Below are 18,212 nucleotides of genomic sequence, written 5' to 3'. Positions count from 1 at the left end.
TGCACTGATCAACATAAGATAAAACACATATACATTCAAACAAGTGGGAAACATTTCTCTGCAAGTTTTTTTTCTTTATAACATTTCATATTATAATGCCTTTTAATTCATCTGTTTTTCTTTTTTCCCCTGGCAACTCCATTTCCCTCTCCACCATTTACTTTGTCCCATAGGTGAAAAAACCTCTCACTCCAACCTGTCCACCTGGCCATCAGCCAAGATGAGTCTTCCTGCTCCTCATAATTGCTCATCCTGATTGACAGGCTGGCAAGCCAGGACACTGGATCACGATGATAGCAAAACCATACATCAGGTTGTTTAGGAAGGGTGAGAAGCAAAGAATTCTGATGGCACTGGGGGAACCACCTCCACAACAACTTTACTCATCCTTTGTCAAAATTTTGCTTTCCCATTTTGCCTGCTTCATTATAAAAAGACTATATTTGGGAGGATTATGGTAGAAAGATGAATAAATTATGTGTTTAAATTAGAAAAGCTAATTTCTTATTCTATAGAAGGTTCTGAGAAGTTCTTAGATCAAAAATTATGACACCTAAAATGTAGGCAAAGTGGCAGGAAACAAAGTATGTTTCCAATAGGCTTAATTCTAACACAGCCACAGAGTACTGTCAACATGCCAAGAAGGAAACCAGGTTAAAATGGATGGTTTGAGTCCCTTTGTTTCTAGCATCTACTCTGCATCTCCATATACTAAACTGGCAGTGTCAGCACTGAAGATAGCCCAAATGGAAACACTCTCCACACCCAGCTCCCCACAAATTGCCTAGGAACCTGATCCTGCAAATACACAGGGCAGAAAACGCAGAAGAGAAAAATCTGATCTTCCACATTCATTAACATCTTATACAACGCTCTCATCATTTCATTTGTGCTCACATAATCTTATTCCTAAAACAAATAATTTCAGGGTCAAATGGCTATAGCCCTTCCACCAAGGGATCAAATCTCTACCTCCTGCATTGGCAAGCAGATTCTTTACCACTGAGCCACCTGGGAAGCCCCGTATACCAGGGTATCAAGCTTAAATTTAAAGGGTGCCATGATAGGAAGAAACATGAGGGTACAGAAGCAAACAAAGCCAGAGAGGTAGGGCTGACCTAGTAACTAGCTACCCATCAAGTGCCAGTTAGGAATTTCCAGAGAGTACAGAACCTATGCTATTTTACTTTCAAGACTTCAATTCTAAACCTAAATTGTGCTGTATTTCAGATTCTCTTTCTAGATGGAAAAGAAGAAAACAACAAAGATTTCCAGACCTGGGTGTTTAAAGGGCCTTCACACAGTAAATCAACCTACTGCTGTCTTGCTTGCTCCACAGCCAGACTGAATAATACCGCGCCAGCAGAGGTGTGAACTACCCCCATTCATCTTAATGGAGTGTTAACTTCAAAGGCTTGTTTTAACCATTTAAATGCTAAGCTCATGAGTAAACATTCTCTGAAAAAAAGTACAATTTAAACATTCACCTTCAACATATGAAAGTAATTTATATTCTCAGCACTTCGTCTTTTAATTTAGCAAACAAGTCTCCAAGTGTTAGAAAAATATAGATTTTGTGCTTTACTTAGTTTTATTTTAAATAGTTATTACCTAATAAATTATGAACATTAAGCCCAAAATGAGAAGGCCTATATTTCCCAGGAAAAAAGCTGAGGAGAACTTGAATAAGGTTTTATGTGAAATCCTGATGAAGGGGGCACTGCTTTTTACCAACCATCTTACTAGCTTCCTCCAAACTCAGGGAAAAGTTACAACTCCAAACAGGCAACTAGATAAGGCAGAACAGTAAAGTAAAATAAAAATAAACACCTCTAGAAATAATTTCTCTTGATATTAACTAAGTTTTGGGCAGTGTTAAATAGGTTACTTGTCCCTTTGCCAAACCTCCCATGATCCCATCTTGTGAGCAGGTGACAAATGTATTAATTGATGCCCACCTGTCATCACACTTAACATCTGCCCCTGGGGACATCCTTGCATCTGCTGCAGATTTAGGGTTATTTTGGTATTATTGGAGTTAGATTTATTTTAGCAGCTGAACACCTATTTGTATTTGGATCTATAATTTCCCATAGAAATGTGGGAAAGCACTAAAAGGAAGGCACATGGGGCCAGTTCTCCTGTGAGTGATGGCTAGAAAGATTCTAAACATAATAACTGTGCAAGATGGAAGAGGAAGAAATTCCACGTCCGTGTCCGAAAGCAAATTCATTTTACAGGTCAAGGTGAAGGGATGGAAAAAAAGGGGATAAATATCCAATCTATTAAGAGAGCCTGTTTTGGTCTGCACCTAATTTATACAAGGCCATTTAATCCTCTCAACACAACCCTGTATAATTGGTATTAACTCCATTTAATACCGATGTGAAAGTAGAGGTTTGGAGAGGTTAAGTAGTTTGTCTAAACTCACTGAGATTTTCATCTATGTCTTTCTAACCTCCAAACTTGGAGTTTTTCCATTACACCCTGCCGAAGAGATATTTTAACTCAAAAGAGCAGCTCAGTTATCAATTTTTTAGCCCATTTCCTAAGTGGGAAGCAAGGGGGCACCTGCAAAAGTGTGTGTTTTCATACATGCAAATTGGCAGTTTGCATGTAATTCTCTACTTTACATGTGCTCCGGGGCAGGATTACATTTTACTGATACACCCTGGCTTTGGCAGGCTGCTAACAAGGCGCCTTTACACAGAACACGCCCCGGGGCGGTGGGGGTTGGGGGAACCTAACTGCTGGTTTCCAACCAGGAATAAGCCACAGCAATGGGAAGGTGGGAATGATCTATAACTTCCAAACAAAATATGATATAAATCATCAATATTTGTCTCTGTTTGTCAAGTAGAAAATCATATGTTTTAGTGACAAATGAGAAGGCTCAGAGAACTTTCAAATCCACAGCCAGTCATCACAGCTCTATCTCATACTGTATACCAGAGGAAAATCATTAAGTTTCTTAGTCAGGATTTGGAGTCAGGGCAAAATACAAAGTGAAATAATCCCACAGTTTTGTTATGAGTGACTGATGTTGATATTAACGCATGAACTAAGATTTAATTTAGTATATCAACAAGTACTAATTTGTTAAAAAAAAAAAACAAAGAAACAAAAAATTATCTCAATATATTTAATAACACTAAAAAACTTCTTGGTGAAAGATGCTGCTAAGAGAATGAAAAGACACCCACAGACTGGGAGAAAATCTTTGCAAAAGACATATCTGATAAAGGATTGGTATCTAAAATATATAAAGAATGCTCAAGACTCAACAGTGAAAAACTACCCAATTTTAAAAATCAGAACCTCACCAAAGAAAATATACAGACGGTAAATAAGCATGTTCAACATCATATGTCATTAGGGAAATGCAAATTAAAACAAAAATGAGATATTACTACAACTGCACACCCATTATTAGAATGGTGAAAATCCAAAATACTGACAACACCTGATGCTGGGGAGGATATGCAACAACAGGAACTCTGACACACTGCTGGCAGGACTGCAAACTGTTACAGCCCACTCTGGAAAGCTGTTAGGCAGTTTCTTACAAGACTAAATATTCTACCATACCATGCAGCAACTGCTAAGAAGCAAAGTCTCTGGTAGTGGTATGAACCCAAACAAGCTAAAAATCTCTATCCACACAAAAATTTGCCTACAAATGTTTATAACAGCTGTATTCACAAATGCCAAAATTTGAAAGCAAACAAGAGGCCATTCAACAGGTGAAAGGAAAAACAAACTGGTGCACGTGTGCTAAGTTGCTTCAGTCATGTCCGACTCATTGCGACTCTGTGGACTGTAGCCCACCAGGCTCCTCTGTCCATGGGATTCTTCAGCCAAGAACACTGGCGTGGGTTGCCATGCCCTCCTTCTGGGGATCTTCCTGACCCAGGGATGGAACCTGCAGTCTCTTAGTCTCCTGCATTGGCAGGCAGGTTCTTTACCACTAGCGCCACTTGGGAAGCCCCAAACTGTGGTACATCCATACAATGGAACACTATCAGTGATTCTAAAAAGAAGAGCTATCAAGTTATGAAGAGACATGGAGGAAACTTAAACACATATTGCTAAGTGAAAGAAGCCAGTCTGAAAGGTTAGATACTGCATGATTCCACCAAACAATGTTTTAGGAAAGGCTCATGGTTTTTATGGAGACAGTAAAAAGGTTCGTGGTTGCCAATGCTTGCATCTAAAGTGAGCTCTAATGTAAACCATGAACTTCAGTTATAATAATACATCAACATTGGCTCATCAAGTATAACAAATGTACCTCACTAATGCACGATGTCAGTAACATGGGAAAGTATGGGGGTGCTAGAATGAGGGAATATATGAGAACTCTCTGTACTTTCTGCTCAGTTATCTCTGTAAACATTAAAACTACCCTATTAATTCAAAAAAATAAACTCACAAAGATGCTCAACACACTTAAGAGCATTTTGAGTTTGTTTCTTATTTTGATTAAAACTGCTACATCTACTTTCTCCTACCCACTCTTGTTTTGTTCTGCTTTTCTGTTATGTTTGCAAAAATGTTAACCCATATAAAGAGGATTCATCCAAGGTGCTTTCCATAATCATTCCTTTTTGCATAAGGAGGTAAAATACGCTTCATACAAAGTGGGAAAATAATTTCTTCATTTATTAATCCAATTAAAAATAATGAGTGCTAAACTAAAATTACCAACCAAAATACCAAAGATGAGCAAAACAAATGCCTGTAGAAATAAGGGAAAAGATAAAGAAAAATTAGAATTATTTTTTAAAACCTTCATCCTCTCCAATAATGTATATAGTTCAAAATATATTAACTTTTTTTGATGTAGGTAAAAGACTTAATTAAAAAATGACAAATTATTTCTTAAAATAAGATTCTTAGAAGAAACAAACAAAACCCAACCTACCCCCAACTTTTTCCATGAAAGAAAATCCTCTCTGCTCATTTTAAGATAAAACAGTCCTGGGAACACAAAAATCAAACACGTTGATGTACTGGAACCTTAAAGTGGGGAGAAAAAAAAAAAAGAATGCCAGATTTAGATGTGAGACTAGATGATAATTTTACCTATTTTAGAAAACGGAACTTTTGAAATAGAAAACTTACCAACTATACCAAATACATTCCTAATGTCAGGAACATATATTGCAAGTAAAACAATGACAATATTGAGAGCTAGAGTGATCAAAGAATGGCGAATCCATGAGAACGGAAAATTGGAAAAAAACATCATCATTAAAGCTTTCCTTGCCTGTAAAACAGAAAAAGAAACAGATTTAAGCAAAGAGGAAGTGTCAAAGCCACACTACTTGCTTAGGGAAACCCATGTATGGCACGGGTACTATGATATTCCAAACCATTTAGATGCCCAAAATATAGCCTGGACTGTTACTGTAAAGTATTTGTTGCACATAAACTAAGAAATGTACCTATCTGTGTGACCTTCATAAAAGTTGTCTTGGTTTAATTCTTGAAAAAATCATCACATGCAATTTCTTTAGGTTGCATAATTTTCAAAATTACTAACCATAACACTGTGTGAAGAAATCTCAGGGTATCATTTTCAGGAAATTCAACAGATAAAAGAACAAATGGCTCAAAACAGAAACAGAAGTCATGCCATGGTAAAGAAATTCCATTTACTGTTTTATATTATTGTTTCACGGCATGTAAATAAGAAAAGTAGTCCATGATGTTTCCCACTGCCAAGGCAGGCAACAGGCGGTCACAGCCCACAAACTTCTATCCAGCCCCCACTGCACTCCTGGCACTGCAGTTCACACAGGAAGGGGGCAAACATCGGGAAGGCTCAGGTTTTCAGGAACTCACTGTTTAGGGATTCAAGATATTCATGTAGAAGCATTTGTACCCAAAGTTTATGTTTCTATTTTCCCAGAAATTCCTAAGATTCTTATGTATCACAACTAATGCAGAATGAAGATCCATTCTGTCCCTTAACTATAATTCTAGAGCAAATAAAATTTGTGACTAAGATTAAATAAATTTCCAATAAACCAGAAGGAGCTTACTTTTGCTGACTTGACTTTTTCTTCTTCATACACATTCTTTTGAATACAGAATTAAAGGGGGAAAAAAACCCCAAAAACTTTAGAACAACTATGGTCTCTAAATTGGAAACAATGCTGTGGGAAAGCGAAAATCTAAACTAAATCTGAAAAAGCACAAATTCGTTTAGCGGTTCACTGTTCTTTTTGTGCTTTCATGGGGCCATATGCAAGTATGAGGTCTTTGATCAATTCCTTGACAAATGAATAAGATACACGAGACTAGATGTGATTCAAACATTCTAGTCTGTAAAGAATTAGTGTTGCCATATTAGGGAGCTGCAACACCGAGGAACAAAACCTTGAAGAGTACTTACAGGGAAGTGGATTAGAGGGACTGTCAAAAGCACAGAAAATAGTATGCATAACTTCACAGTCATGATGACAACATCATGTGGCAAGTATTTACTGTAACCTTGCAGTAATTCTGACGCCACACTGTCTGTAAATTCAAAAAAATAAGGATCACATTATAAACTACTGAGATGTTAATAATAGCAACACTATTTGCCTTTGCACAAACAGATCTTAGCAGATTTTGGAGTCCCGGTACCAAATCCATCTCTGGCCTTTTTCCTATCCTACGAAACACAGACACATTAGTCAAACATCTTCTTGGAACTTGCTGTCTTTTCTTTTAATGTAACTAGAAATTAGCCCAGGCAGATTCTCTAAAATTATGACAATGAATATATATATATATATATTTTTTTTAATCTCAAAAAAAAAAATCTCTTTAGAACTTTTCCATAATCTGAAAGTTTTAAGCAACATCTATGTTATTTTGTAAAGTGCTTTCATGTGTACTGCTGAATTTGGTCCCTGTGATAACAATATAAGATAGTAGCTAATGGCAACCCACTCCAGTATTCTTGCCTGGAGAATACCATGGACAGAGGAGCCTGGCGAGCTACAGTCCATGGGGTCGCAAGAGTCACACATGACTTGGTGACTAAACCACCAGGTTAAAAATATTAACTGACTTGCCCAAGATCATACAAGACAAAGGGGCAGGACTGTACATCCAAATTTTTTGATGCCAAAGCCTTTCCTTAATATCATGATGTTTTCTAGGACCTTATAGTCTCACGCATGTTACCTGCTTCATCAACACTTCATCTATAGATTTGTGTTTCATAAAGGAGAATGCAGTGCTAGGGCAATGGCTCCCTCAGCAAGCTGGTGTGGTAGTCAGCGACAGAATCGGAGCGAGCAGACCATGCTTTGCTCCTTGGTGTTGCTTCTACCCTTATGTCATCCTCACCCCAGGCCAGACGAGGACTGTGAAGAGTGGGTACTCAAGAGAACTTCATATCACTGCCATGCAGGGAAAGATGAGTTTCTACTTAAAATACAGTGGTGGATTTTTTTAATTTGAGACCGAATGCTTTGGGAAAGTCACTTTGGAGAAAGTTAAAAAACAAATCAAACACAACTCTGTTTTCAAAGACCTTAAAATTTAAAGGGTGATAAGATGAAAGACACATACATATAATAGAAGGTGTATAAACACAGATACGCACTTAAGTGGCAGAAGGTCTAAACAAAGAACTATGCTGATTTTGAACAGGGAAAGATAACTATGGCTTTGGGATGAACATGAAAGAAATTCAGGAAAACCTGAAGAGAGTCATCCTGAGATAGTGAGCAGCGAGATAGTAGAAGCGGGACTTGAACTCGGGGGTTGAACAGACCAAGATTCAAAATCTACTACTTAGTAGCAACTTAACTTCTTTGAGTCTCTTGGTTTTTACATCTGTAAAATGGGGACAATAATATGTTGACCTATAGGGTTGCTGAGAGCATTACATTAATTAACCTATGTGTGCTCACACTCAAAGATGTTGAGGGAGAAGTTCTGGAACCAAGAACCAGCACAAGCAGAGGCCACCAAGCAACAAAGGGAATTTGCATCTGAGAAAACAAGCAGCCCAGGAGCACTAGAGAGGCTGAAAGACTGCACTATAGAGCCAACAGCGACGGGTGATAAGGCTGGAAATGCATGAATGACCAAGCAACAGAGCTATTTGTACAGTCAGGACTCAATCTGGTAGGCCACAGAGATGCAATGGCTTCTGAAGAACAGCATGTTATGATTTAAACTAAGTAGGAAGACAGACTGTAAGAAAAAGAGATCCAAAACAGGACTAACAGAAGGCTACTGTCATAATCACTGAGAAGTAATGAGAATCTGAACTAGATTAGTAACGATGGAAATGGGATAGAAACCAATTGTGGAAAGTATCAAAGACATACTTGACATAATGCGGGACTAATGGACCAGGCAAGAAATTAAGAAGAGCCAGGAAAGCTGAATTCTAGTCCCAAATATGAGAGATACTTGTGAGTCTTTGGAGACACATGGCAAACTATTTTCACTTTCTGAATCATAAAAATGAATTATTAACACATTGCTTAACAACTTTGTAGACTTTTAAAATGGTCTGGTTATTACACAACATTTGGGTATTGGCCTGCTCACCAGAGGAACACTTTATTCCTCATCTTATAATGCTTCAACATCTGTAATCAGAACCAATATCATTAATCTAGGTACATACTTATTGGTCCCTTAAACCTGACAAAATTTAGATATTAAACTGAGTCTTAAGAACACTGAATAAAGGGACCCCAAGCAGCTCCAGAAGCCTGAGGAACTAGATTTATTACAAATTCAAAATACCTGTCACATATCTACTTTCCCGAGATAAAAGGCTTTTTCCTGAGCCAGCAGTTCTGTGTTCTTAGCTGAGCCTTAACATGTGTAAGGGATAGAGGACAGCACACTTCTCCGGATTCAGACAAATCTCTACAAATCTCAGGAAGGACCCAACAGTGATTCCTGCAAGATGTATATTCTACTGAAGCCAGGTGGCTGTCCTGTTTAATATACACTGTCAAACAGGGGATGATTTTATAAAGATTCCTGAAGAATAACTGAAAGATCACTGGACTAATATTCAGGAGACGCAGGAGACACGCCTCTATTGTTGGACAGGTCACTCCACCCAGGCCTTAATCGGTGACAAGCCCTTCTGATAAGGCCTCAGGTTCAATCAGCACTTTCTTTCTGAAAGACTGAAAGCTACTGCTATTCCAACAGAAAAATACTGTAAAAGATTTACACTTTTATACTGCAAAAAAGCATATACTTATACCGCAAAAAAGAAAACACTGTGAACAGCAAGCCAATTCCTGAATCTTCTTCTGTCTTTGGAGAAGGAACTACTTTTATATCATTCTTTCTTTCCTTCTCTCTGTCACCTACCTACCAACCTACCGTGTGATTTTTCTTAGATGCACAGTTCTCCATTACATAAAATGTGGATATTCTGAAGAATTTGAATCAGTGGAGAAGGGTTAAGTTAGAGACAACAACTCTTACTTGATAACCAAGAAAATCCCTGTGTGGAAACATTTCACGTACATGATGAAAATATTTAGTCTCCGTGTTCAAGCAAAGACAGATACGTAGATAGGTAGGTAGGTAGAGATATACCTGGAACTTAAGTAAGCCAGGTTTTTCCAAAAGTTCACTCTGAGAATGACGGGAAAATGGATTCTATGGCATAATTCCTGAGGAGGTAGGTAGCACAGAAATACAGGCATTGATTCTGGAGAGAGTCAGAACTGGATTCAAACCTCAACTCATTCTTCATTAACTGCAGGTACTAGCCAAGGTGGCCAATCTTATCTGAACCTGTATCTTGCAGAGTTGTAAGGTATGAGTTAGGCAATGTATATAAAACACCTTGCATCTTACATAATAAATGTTACTTCAACAGATGTATTAAAATCCATCCTTCCTCCACTTCCCCTTTAATATAAACTTTCGTACAATTTAACACGGCTCCTAACATCTCATAGGAATTTTTACATAACTACTTTTCGGCTATCCTGGAAATTGGCAGGCATTTAAGGTTTCCTACAGATAGTTCTGTTTATCCATAGGGAATAAAAGGAGGCACGTTTTTTGGACCTTTTCTCAATTTTGAAGATCCCTAACTAGAATATTCAGAAATCTAAGATCATGGCATCTGGTCCCATCACTTCACGGCAAATAGATGGGGAAACAGTGGAAACAGCATCAGACTTTATTTTTTTGGGCTCCAAAATCACTGCGGATGGTGATTGCAGCCATGAAATTAAAAGACGCTTACTGCTTGGAAGGAAAGTTATGACCAACCTAGATAGCATATTCAAAAGCAGAGACATTACTTTGCCGACAAAGGTCCTTCTAGTCAAGGCTATGGTTTTTCCAGTTGTCATGTATGGATGTGAAAGTTGGACTATAAAGAAAGCTGAGCACCGAAGTATTGATGTTTTTGAACTGTGGTGTTGGAGAAGACTCTTGAGAGTCCCTTGGACTGCAAGGAGATCCAACCAGTCCAGCCTAAAGGAGATCAGTTCTGGGTGTTCATTGGAAGGACTGATGTTGAAGCTGAAACTCCAATACTTTGGCCACCTCATGCGCAGAGCTAACTCATTTGAAAAGATCCTGATGCTGGGAAAGATTGAGGGCAGTAGGAGAAGGGGATGACAGAGGATGAGATGGTTGGATGGCATCACCGACTCAATGGACATGGGTTTGGGTGGACTCCGGCAGTTGGTGATGGACAGGGAGGCCTGGTGTGCTGTGGTTCATGGGGTCGCAAAGAGTCGGACATGACTGAGTGACTGAACCGAACTGAACAGTATTTGTGCCAGGTGACAATTTCAATTTATAAAAACATACAGCTATTCTACAAAGTTTTTGCTGAATTCCTAACAAAGACCCTGCTGGAGTATCTCATTGCTACAGAAAGGTCTTACTGTGCTCAACTCTGTACAAAAACAAACCTAACAACCAAAAATAGTTCATGTATTTCAAAAATGCTGTTTCCCTAATAATGACCAAAAAACATTAAACCATCTATCTTAGCTTTCCTTGTAGTATATCCAGGATCATGTTGGAAGTAGGAAGTATGCTCTTCCTGGTGGTGTGCAGAGCTCTACCTCTCTTAGCTGACACAGCACTAAAATGCAAGAGCAGATTTTGGTTCATCAGTTGCTTTTATTACTGTTGAAATGATGTAGAGTTAGCCAGAAAAGCACTATAGAGAGCAATTATAACTTTCTCACACATTGAAAACTCCAAGATAATACACTAATAATAATATACAGAAGCTACCATATTTAAATTAGACTTTATTAATGAGAGTAAGGAGAGAAGTATAGTGCTGAAAAAAGAGCACCTGAAATTATGAAATTATTGCAATAATGCTGTGTGCCAGATACTGTAATAGGCATTTTACATACAACTTGTTTCCTCTTCAATACAACGCTATACAATTATCTCTATGTTACACATGAGGAGATGAAGGTGGTGTAAGGTGAAGTACCCTGTTCAAGATCACATAGCTAGTTAGAGCAGAGTGGTTTTTTCAACCATATTTGTTGGGTTTCAAAATCCAGACCCTTTCTACTGGGCTTAGGAAAGGTGGCTATGCAAGTAAATGTCCAAAAACTTGTCAGAGCTGAAAAATATCTGAGAGGCAGGCAAAACCATTACATCTCATTGTGAATGTCTAAAACCTGAAACACATATACATAAGGCCACTCACCATGAATTCAGTGTCAAAACAGCTAAATATCACAAGAACAATAATAGCCGTCTATCTGGAGTGTTGTTATAAGAACATTCATAGACTGAAAAGTGCATGCAAGAATTTGACAAATTGAGTGTAATTTATTATGTGTTTGTTTACAAATTAAACAAGTGTGTCTGCAAATTAAACAAGAGAGCTTACAAGTTTTTCTCTTGTTGTAGACTTTTAAGTTTTTCTTGAGGTTCTTATCAGAAGACAGAAAAACACACTAAGCATGTAACCTTTCAAAAATAAAAGAAAATTTCACTTTTATGAATTTAAAAGTGTCTTTTAAGAATTTAGGGAGAAAGGTCATGCCAAAGCACAGAATACACACCGCAGAGCTGTGTGAATTAAGTCTGAAGGCAGAGGTCTCTGACCCAAGTGTGCAACTACAGTCTAGCACGAAACTCTTTCCTTCCTTGACTTGCTCTTTTGCCATTAAGATGACTGATGCTCTTAATCTCCCAAACTGCTGAACTAGAGTCTAATATATTGAAATCTCAACGTAAAAAATAAAATCATTATTGTACTTTTTTTTCCTTCACAGAAAGACTTCAATGTTTCTCAGCCCAATATTTTATTTTTAGGTGTTTATTTTAAGAAAATTTTCATATAAAGTTATCAATCTTGAACTTGATCCACTCTTTTAAAAGAAAGAAAATTAGTTCTTTAAGACCTGTAGAGCTACCACAGGAGTGCACTGAATTCTGTCAGCCTGAACAGATTAACTTGCTAATGAAAGGCAGAAACAAAGTCCATATTCAGGTGTGAGATCAACTACAGAACAACTTATATTGTCATCCATAATGAAATAATATGCTTACCATAAAAAGTGAGGTACCCAAAGAGTGCAGATATAAAATAAATGAGAAAACTTAGAGCAATTGCTGTATTGGTTACATTCTGCATCCTTTTCTTAGAAGGGCTAAAAGACAAAAATGGCAAAATTAGAATCAGAGAGAGACACGGGTTTGATCCCTAGGTTGGGAAGACCCCCTGGAGGAGGGCATGGCAACCCACTTGAGTATTCTTGCCTAGAGAATCCCATGGACAGAGGAGCCTGGCAGGCTACAGTCAGTCCATAGGGTCACAAAGAGTTGGACACGACTGAAGTGACTTAGCACCATCTGAATTAATCTAAATAAATAGATATAAGGATTCCTTAATCACTCAAGCCCTGATTCATTAATAACTACACAACAGAATTCCTGATTTTAAATTACTGTGCAAAGGATTATGCTTCCAAGAAATATTCTCAACTTAGACAGAACTAACACCTAGAATCAAGTGATAGGAGGGAAGGGATTCATGGAGGCAAATATCATTCAATCTGAAAGTCCTAGAAGTCAAAAGAAGCAATGAATACATTTAATATATTCCAGGATTCTATAGTACCTTTGAAGTTCACAGTATATGGGCAGTATTGAGGTGTGGCATAGAAATGAAAAGGCCATGGTTGGTATGGCATAAGCACTCTGAAAAAAAAAAAATTTAAGATTAAATTACTAAATTGTACTCTGTTGAAACTACTATTTCATTTGAAAATAAACTCAGTTTTTTAAAAAATGAATTTAGCTATATTTCATTTTTCATAAATCATCTGTTTATAAAACATGTTGTTGTTATTAGTGTTAAATGAGACACACAGTTATGGTCACTAGCAAGTATTTTACTTGATAGGTGGATTGTCTGTACTAGCTGAAATATTTCTTGGCTGCTTCTATCCATGTTGTTTTTACTGCAGTCACTACTGCTTCTATATTATTTTGGTAAGATAAAAATAATTTAGGTAAGATAAATAACATTTAGATAAAATCAAATATAATAAAATTTTAGAAATGATCTTATTATAATTCTCAGTCTTTCCTAATGTAAGTATTAGGAAATCTTAAATATATCTTACTACCCTAAGCAGCATTAATACTTATGCTTTTGAACCAGCTTTCACCAAGTCAACCTAAGTACCCACTTATTCTAAGAGAATAGTGAATGTATTAATACATTTTAGCATTTTTGGAGAAGGAAATGGCAACCCACTCCAGTGTTCTTGCCTGGAGAATCCCAGGGATGGGGAGCCTGGTGGTCTGCTGTCTATGGGGTTGCACAGAGTTGGACACGACTGAAGTGACTTAGCAGCAGCATCTTTAGGGTCTCTTTCAATGGGATTGAACATGATTTAGTCTAGACCAACAAATTCTTGGTGATCCACTGGAATATACGATCACAAGTTGTTGCTGTTTTTAAATTTAGAATAATTAAGAACCAGAGAAAGTTACAAAGCAAACAAAAGTTACCATCTAAGTGAAAATACTGTCTTTACAAGTGGATGGTAATGATTTACTTTCTCTTTTCTACTCCAAAAAATTTCTCCTTAACTAATTTAAGGCTCTTTAGCACAAGAAGTTCCAAATGACTGAAGACCTGTCTTCAGACACAAGACCTCCTCCTAAAATATCTGAAGAGAGCTGGGAGGAAGGAAAGCTGGAATATTTCCCAAGGCTAAATTAGGGGAAAGAGTGTTCAATTCACAAACTTTCTTTCATATATTTCTCAGTTTCCTGACTTATTAATTACCCTACCTAAATCTTTAAGACATGCGGAAGCCATTACTATGCAAAAGATGTGGTAATCTCCCTTGTGGGGCCAGACAGACATTTCTCATTTTAAAACTGGGGAGTAAGGGAGTTCTCTGATGGCCTAGTGGTTAGGATTCTGGGCTTTCACAGCCATGGCCTGGGTTCAATCCATGGTCAGGGAACTGAGATCCCGCAAGCCATGAAGCACAGCCCCCCAAAAAAACAAAAACAAAAAACCTGGGGAATAAAAAGGAGAATTTTGCATGGAGGAGTTATCACACTAAAATGCTATACTAATAGAGTTGCACATGAGTGGAGGGTATTCTAGCGTCTAGGACCTCCACTTTAGAGAATCAAAAACTGTACATGAAGAAGCCTACAGCAACAAGGAAGACATGGAGCTCTTCTAGAACGGTTAAAGTAGAGATCATCCAGATCACAGTTTCCTGTCTCCTCTGCTGATGCTTAGGGGCTCCTGCAGGCATTTCCAGTATCGTAGGGCTCTCGGAGAAGGCAAGGGGACTTGGTCTTTCAGCTTCTGCTATAGGCATCACAAATCTTAACTTTGGAATGTCAGCCAGGAGACACATTGTCAGTGCTCAATTGCTGGTCCAATCATGAGGCTGTTTAGCCACAGACCAAGGTTCTACTCACAGGGGAGGAGTTTTTGATATAATTGGCTATTTAGCTTTACAAGTCCAGAGGGCAACAGGAAGTCTGTATCCACAGAGGACCTTATTGGCCAGACCAGACATTCGGTAAATCTGTTCTTTTAGGCAGTGGCCCATTTAAAACAGGCTCCATTTAAAGGCATGCCAAAAAAAAAAAAAGGTGGCTGTTTCATAATGGGCCACCCTGTGTTAAATAATATTATTCTTCTGGTAAGCAACCCTATACTTAGCACTTTCATGAAAATTAATTAGTTACAGGTACAAAGACCTAAGAGACTCTGTTACACAAATCTCTTAAAACTTGAAATGTGAAAAATCAACCGAAAGTATCTGTTAATAACTTACACACCTCTTTGGAGAAATGAAAGAGCTTTGGTTTACAATCATCTGTAGCACTTGAAATCTGTTTAAGAGGATTGAGGGGAAAGAGAGAAACCAACAGTTATTAAAAGTTAGAACACTTAGGGAAAAAAAAAAGAGAGAGAGAGATGAATTTATTATTACTGGGCTCTCAAATAAAAATATTTCAAAACAAAGTTCCAAAATGCAATATAGCCATACTTTTTTATTAATTAGGCAAAAACCATTATTAGTCAAAAAATTTTAGCTTAAAATAAAACAAAAAGCTAGAAACAAACTGTTACCTGAAAATACTGTTCTACATAATTTAATGTCAGAGGACAAGGGATGGACCATTTTTTAATTATTACCTGTAAAAATAAGTAGAATCAGATTATTTCTTACAAATCTCATGACAAGAAATTGATCTCAAATAGGTCAGCATTTTTTCAATTAATCTTAACACTATAACAAATAATATGCAAACAGAACTATAACAAATAATATGCAAACAGAAGATATTTTATTTATGGGATTTTCCCTGGTTAGAATGGGGTCATCATTTGACATGTGCCCTATAGTGGGGGAGGGTGGGGGTGCTGTGTATCTATTCAGTGGAGATCTCCCCCACTGAACATTGAGAATACTCTCCTGACAGCTTTCAAAACTCCAATAGTATCAAGGCATTAAAAGAAAATGCAGCTCAGAATGGGAACATGATGTTCCCCTATACGGCTATTTGTGGACCTGGCATCAGTAGCAGATAGAGAAATATTAATAGCAGTTTTAGAAATGACCACAGGCAGATGCAAAGGGGGAGGGATGGCTGATGCATGAGACTGTTTTCCCTCGTTGTTCTAAGACTTATGTTATTTTGTTGTATGTGGATGAATCTGGCAAAGAATAAGAGCACAAAGCTAAGGAACTAGAGATGATAAAATGAATTTTTTAAAAAATTGAAAGAAATCCAGGAGAATGCTACTCCCCAGAAACAGTCAGTGAAAATGGTTAGGCTTTTACTCTTAACTGTGGGCATCCTGTTCCTAGACCTACAGTGGAGTTGTGCCAGCATCACCATTGTTGTGGTTGTTTCAGGGCACATAATTATTCCGTAAATCCTTGCTCTGGGCTGAAACCCAGCAAACAAAAGGGCAAGGGGGAATAAAGGAAGCATCTGTCCTTTGTAGCAGACAAGTAAGTAAACACTACTCCTATTTGCTATCTATCTAGTTTTGTTAACTAATTCAATCAAAATTTTATATAGTGATAAACTGAAAAAAATACACTTTCAGGATTAAGTTAATGAGTGAACTGAAAAATTACTCTTATTTAAAACTCACCAAGGGAAAAAAAAAAGAACTATAATGATAATTGAGCAAGTTGCTTTGACATTTCTAGGTAAGTTTTTCATATGAAATAAAACTAAATAGACAATTTATTAGGAGGAAAAAAATCAAAAGCAATAATTTCACGATTTTTTTCTGATATGTTTCCCCAAAGCGGGTGAGGATGGGGTGGGGTAGAAGGTTGTTGCTGGTCTCTCCAGCCCTGCTCCAAACCCAGCATCTCACATTTCCTCCTCACTACTAGTGGAGGCAGTAGCAAGAACCATTTACTGATCATGTACCAGAGACACTGATAAAGGTCGGTATGTGAGCCACTTCATTTTATCAGCTGTTGTCACCAGACTTGCAAATCCAAATACTTCAAAACAATGCTCCAAAATGCAATGTAATTATTATTTTTTGTTAATAAGAAAATACCACTTCTCAGCCTTCTGGCTAAGATCAAGTGTAGAAAATATCATTAGCAGCCTGAATTTATATTAACATAAAATTCAGTTACTAGAGCTTATTTCTCTGCAGAGACCCACCTCAAGCCCAAGCCCGGGGGGAGACAGAAGTGATGTCCTAGAAAGCAGAAGTACAGGACAGGCATGGAAGATACCCAATAACAAAGGGTAACAGGAGGTCCTTGCTCAGGCTGAAGGCAGAGCACAGTAAGAAGATCCACCCAGGGGTTAGAAAGAAAAAGAAAGAAAAAAAAGATTAAGCATCAGAAACACTTGCTCACTTGCACAGAAGGCCTTTCCTTCTTCTCTCTGCTCCAAGACCTTCCCATCTTTCAAAGCTCAGCTCAAATTTTATTTCCCTCCACATCCTTCTTTATTCTAGCTGTTGGTGATCATTCTCTCTTCTCAACTCTTATAACTTCTATTCTGAAGCAGATATATCAACATTTAACTATGTATTAACTATGTTATTCTCTATTTTTTTTCTAACAAATTTACCTTATTTTCCCAACGAGATGGACAGATCCTTACAAGTAGTATCCTAGTTAAACTACCACAACTCTGATGACTAACATAGTGCACAGAAGAAGGAAAGCCAAATCTAACCAAAATCCATTCAGATGGCTCTCTATTTTCATTACTTACTAAAATGTTAGTTCTAATATTAGTATTAGAATACCAATCTGTTATTATTCTGTCTCAAGACAGAACTTTAATTTATTTATTTATTTGCTTTTTCTATTCTTTGTGCTTTTTATTTATTTTTATTTTTTTTTAATTTTATTTTATTTTTTAACTTTACAATATCGTAAGAACTTTTAGAAACACTGTAAATTTGTGTTCAAAAACAAAGCAAAAAAGATACCATCATGCTGAGCCACTGTTACAACAAACTTTATTTTTAAATTTTTAGATATTTCAGCTGGAGAAAAAATTTATGTCAAAAAATTTTAAGCAAAATAAATATCTGGGCTTCCCTGGTGGCTCAGACAGTAAAGAATTTGCCTGCAATGCAGGAGACCTGGGTTTGATCCTTGGGTTGGGAAGATGAATGGCTACTCATTCCAATATTCTTGCCTGGAGAATTTCATGGACCGAGGGGTCTGGCAGGCTATAGTCCA

The 18,212-nt window shown here is 37.4% G+C and overlaps 1 protein-coding gene across 2 annotated transcripts in view; it reads right to left on the bottom strand.

The window, feature by feature from the left end:
- Window positions 1–3,668: 3,668 nt before the first annotated feature.
- The window catches only part of SLC38A6 (solute carrier family 38 member 6), a 70,901-nt gene continuing 56,357 nt past the window's right edge, over window positions 3,669–18,212 (bottom strand). For both annotated transcript variants that reach the window (XM_019969018.2, XM_019969019.2), the window contains 8 exons: window positions 15,605–15,670; window positions 15,310–15,363; window positions 13,109–13,188; window positions 12,538–12,638; window positions 6,401–6,525; window positions 5,125–5,269; window positions 4,925–5,019; window positions 3,669–4,738 (listed from right to left, as the gene is read on the bottom strand). In XM_019969018.2, the coding sequence (XP_019824577.1) occupies window positions 4,658–4,738; window positions 4,925–5,019; window positions 5,125–5,269; window positions 6,401–6,525; window positions 12,538–12,638; window positions 13,109–13,188; window positions 15,310–15,363; window positions 15,605–15,670 (747 nt within the window). In that variant the 3' untranslated portion in view covers window positions 3,669–4,657. The remainder of the gene's footprint in view (window positions 4,739–4,924; window positions 5,020–5,124; window positions 5,270–6,400; window positions 6,526–12,537; window positions 12,639–13,108; window positions 13,189–15,309; window positions 15,364–15,604; window positions 15,671–18,212) is intronic.

This window comes from Bos indicus, chromosome 10, assembly GCF_029378745.1.
Source record: "Bos indicus isolate NIAB-ARS_2022 breed Sahiwal x Tharparkar chromosome 10, NIAB-ARS_B.indTharparkar_mat_pri_1.0, whole genome shotgun sequence".
Taxonomy (NCBI): Eukaryota; Metazoa; Chordata; class Mammalia; order Artiodactyla; family Bovidae; genus Bos; species Bos indicus.
The sequence above is the reverse complement of the archived record's forward strand: the minus strand, read 5'-3'. Positions and strand labels throughout refer to the sequence as shown.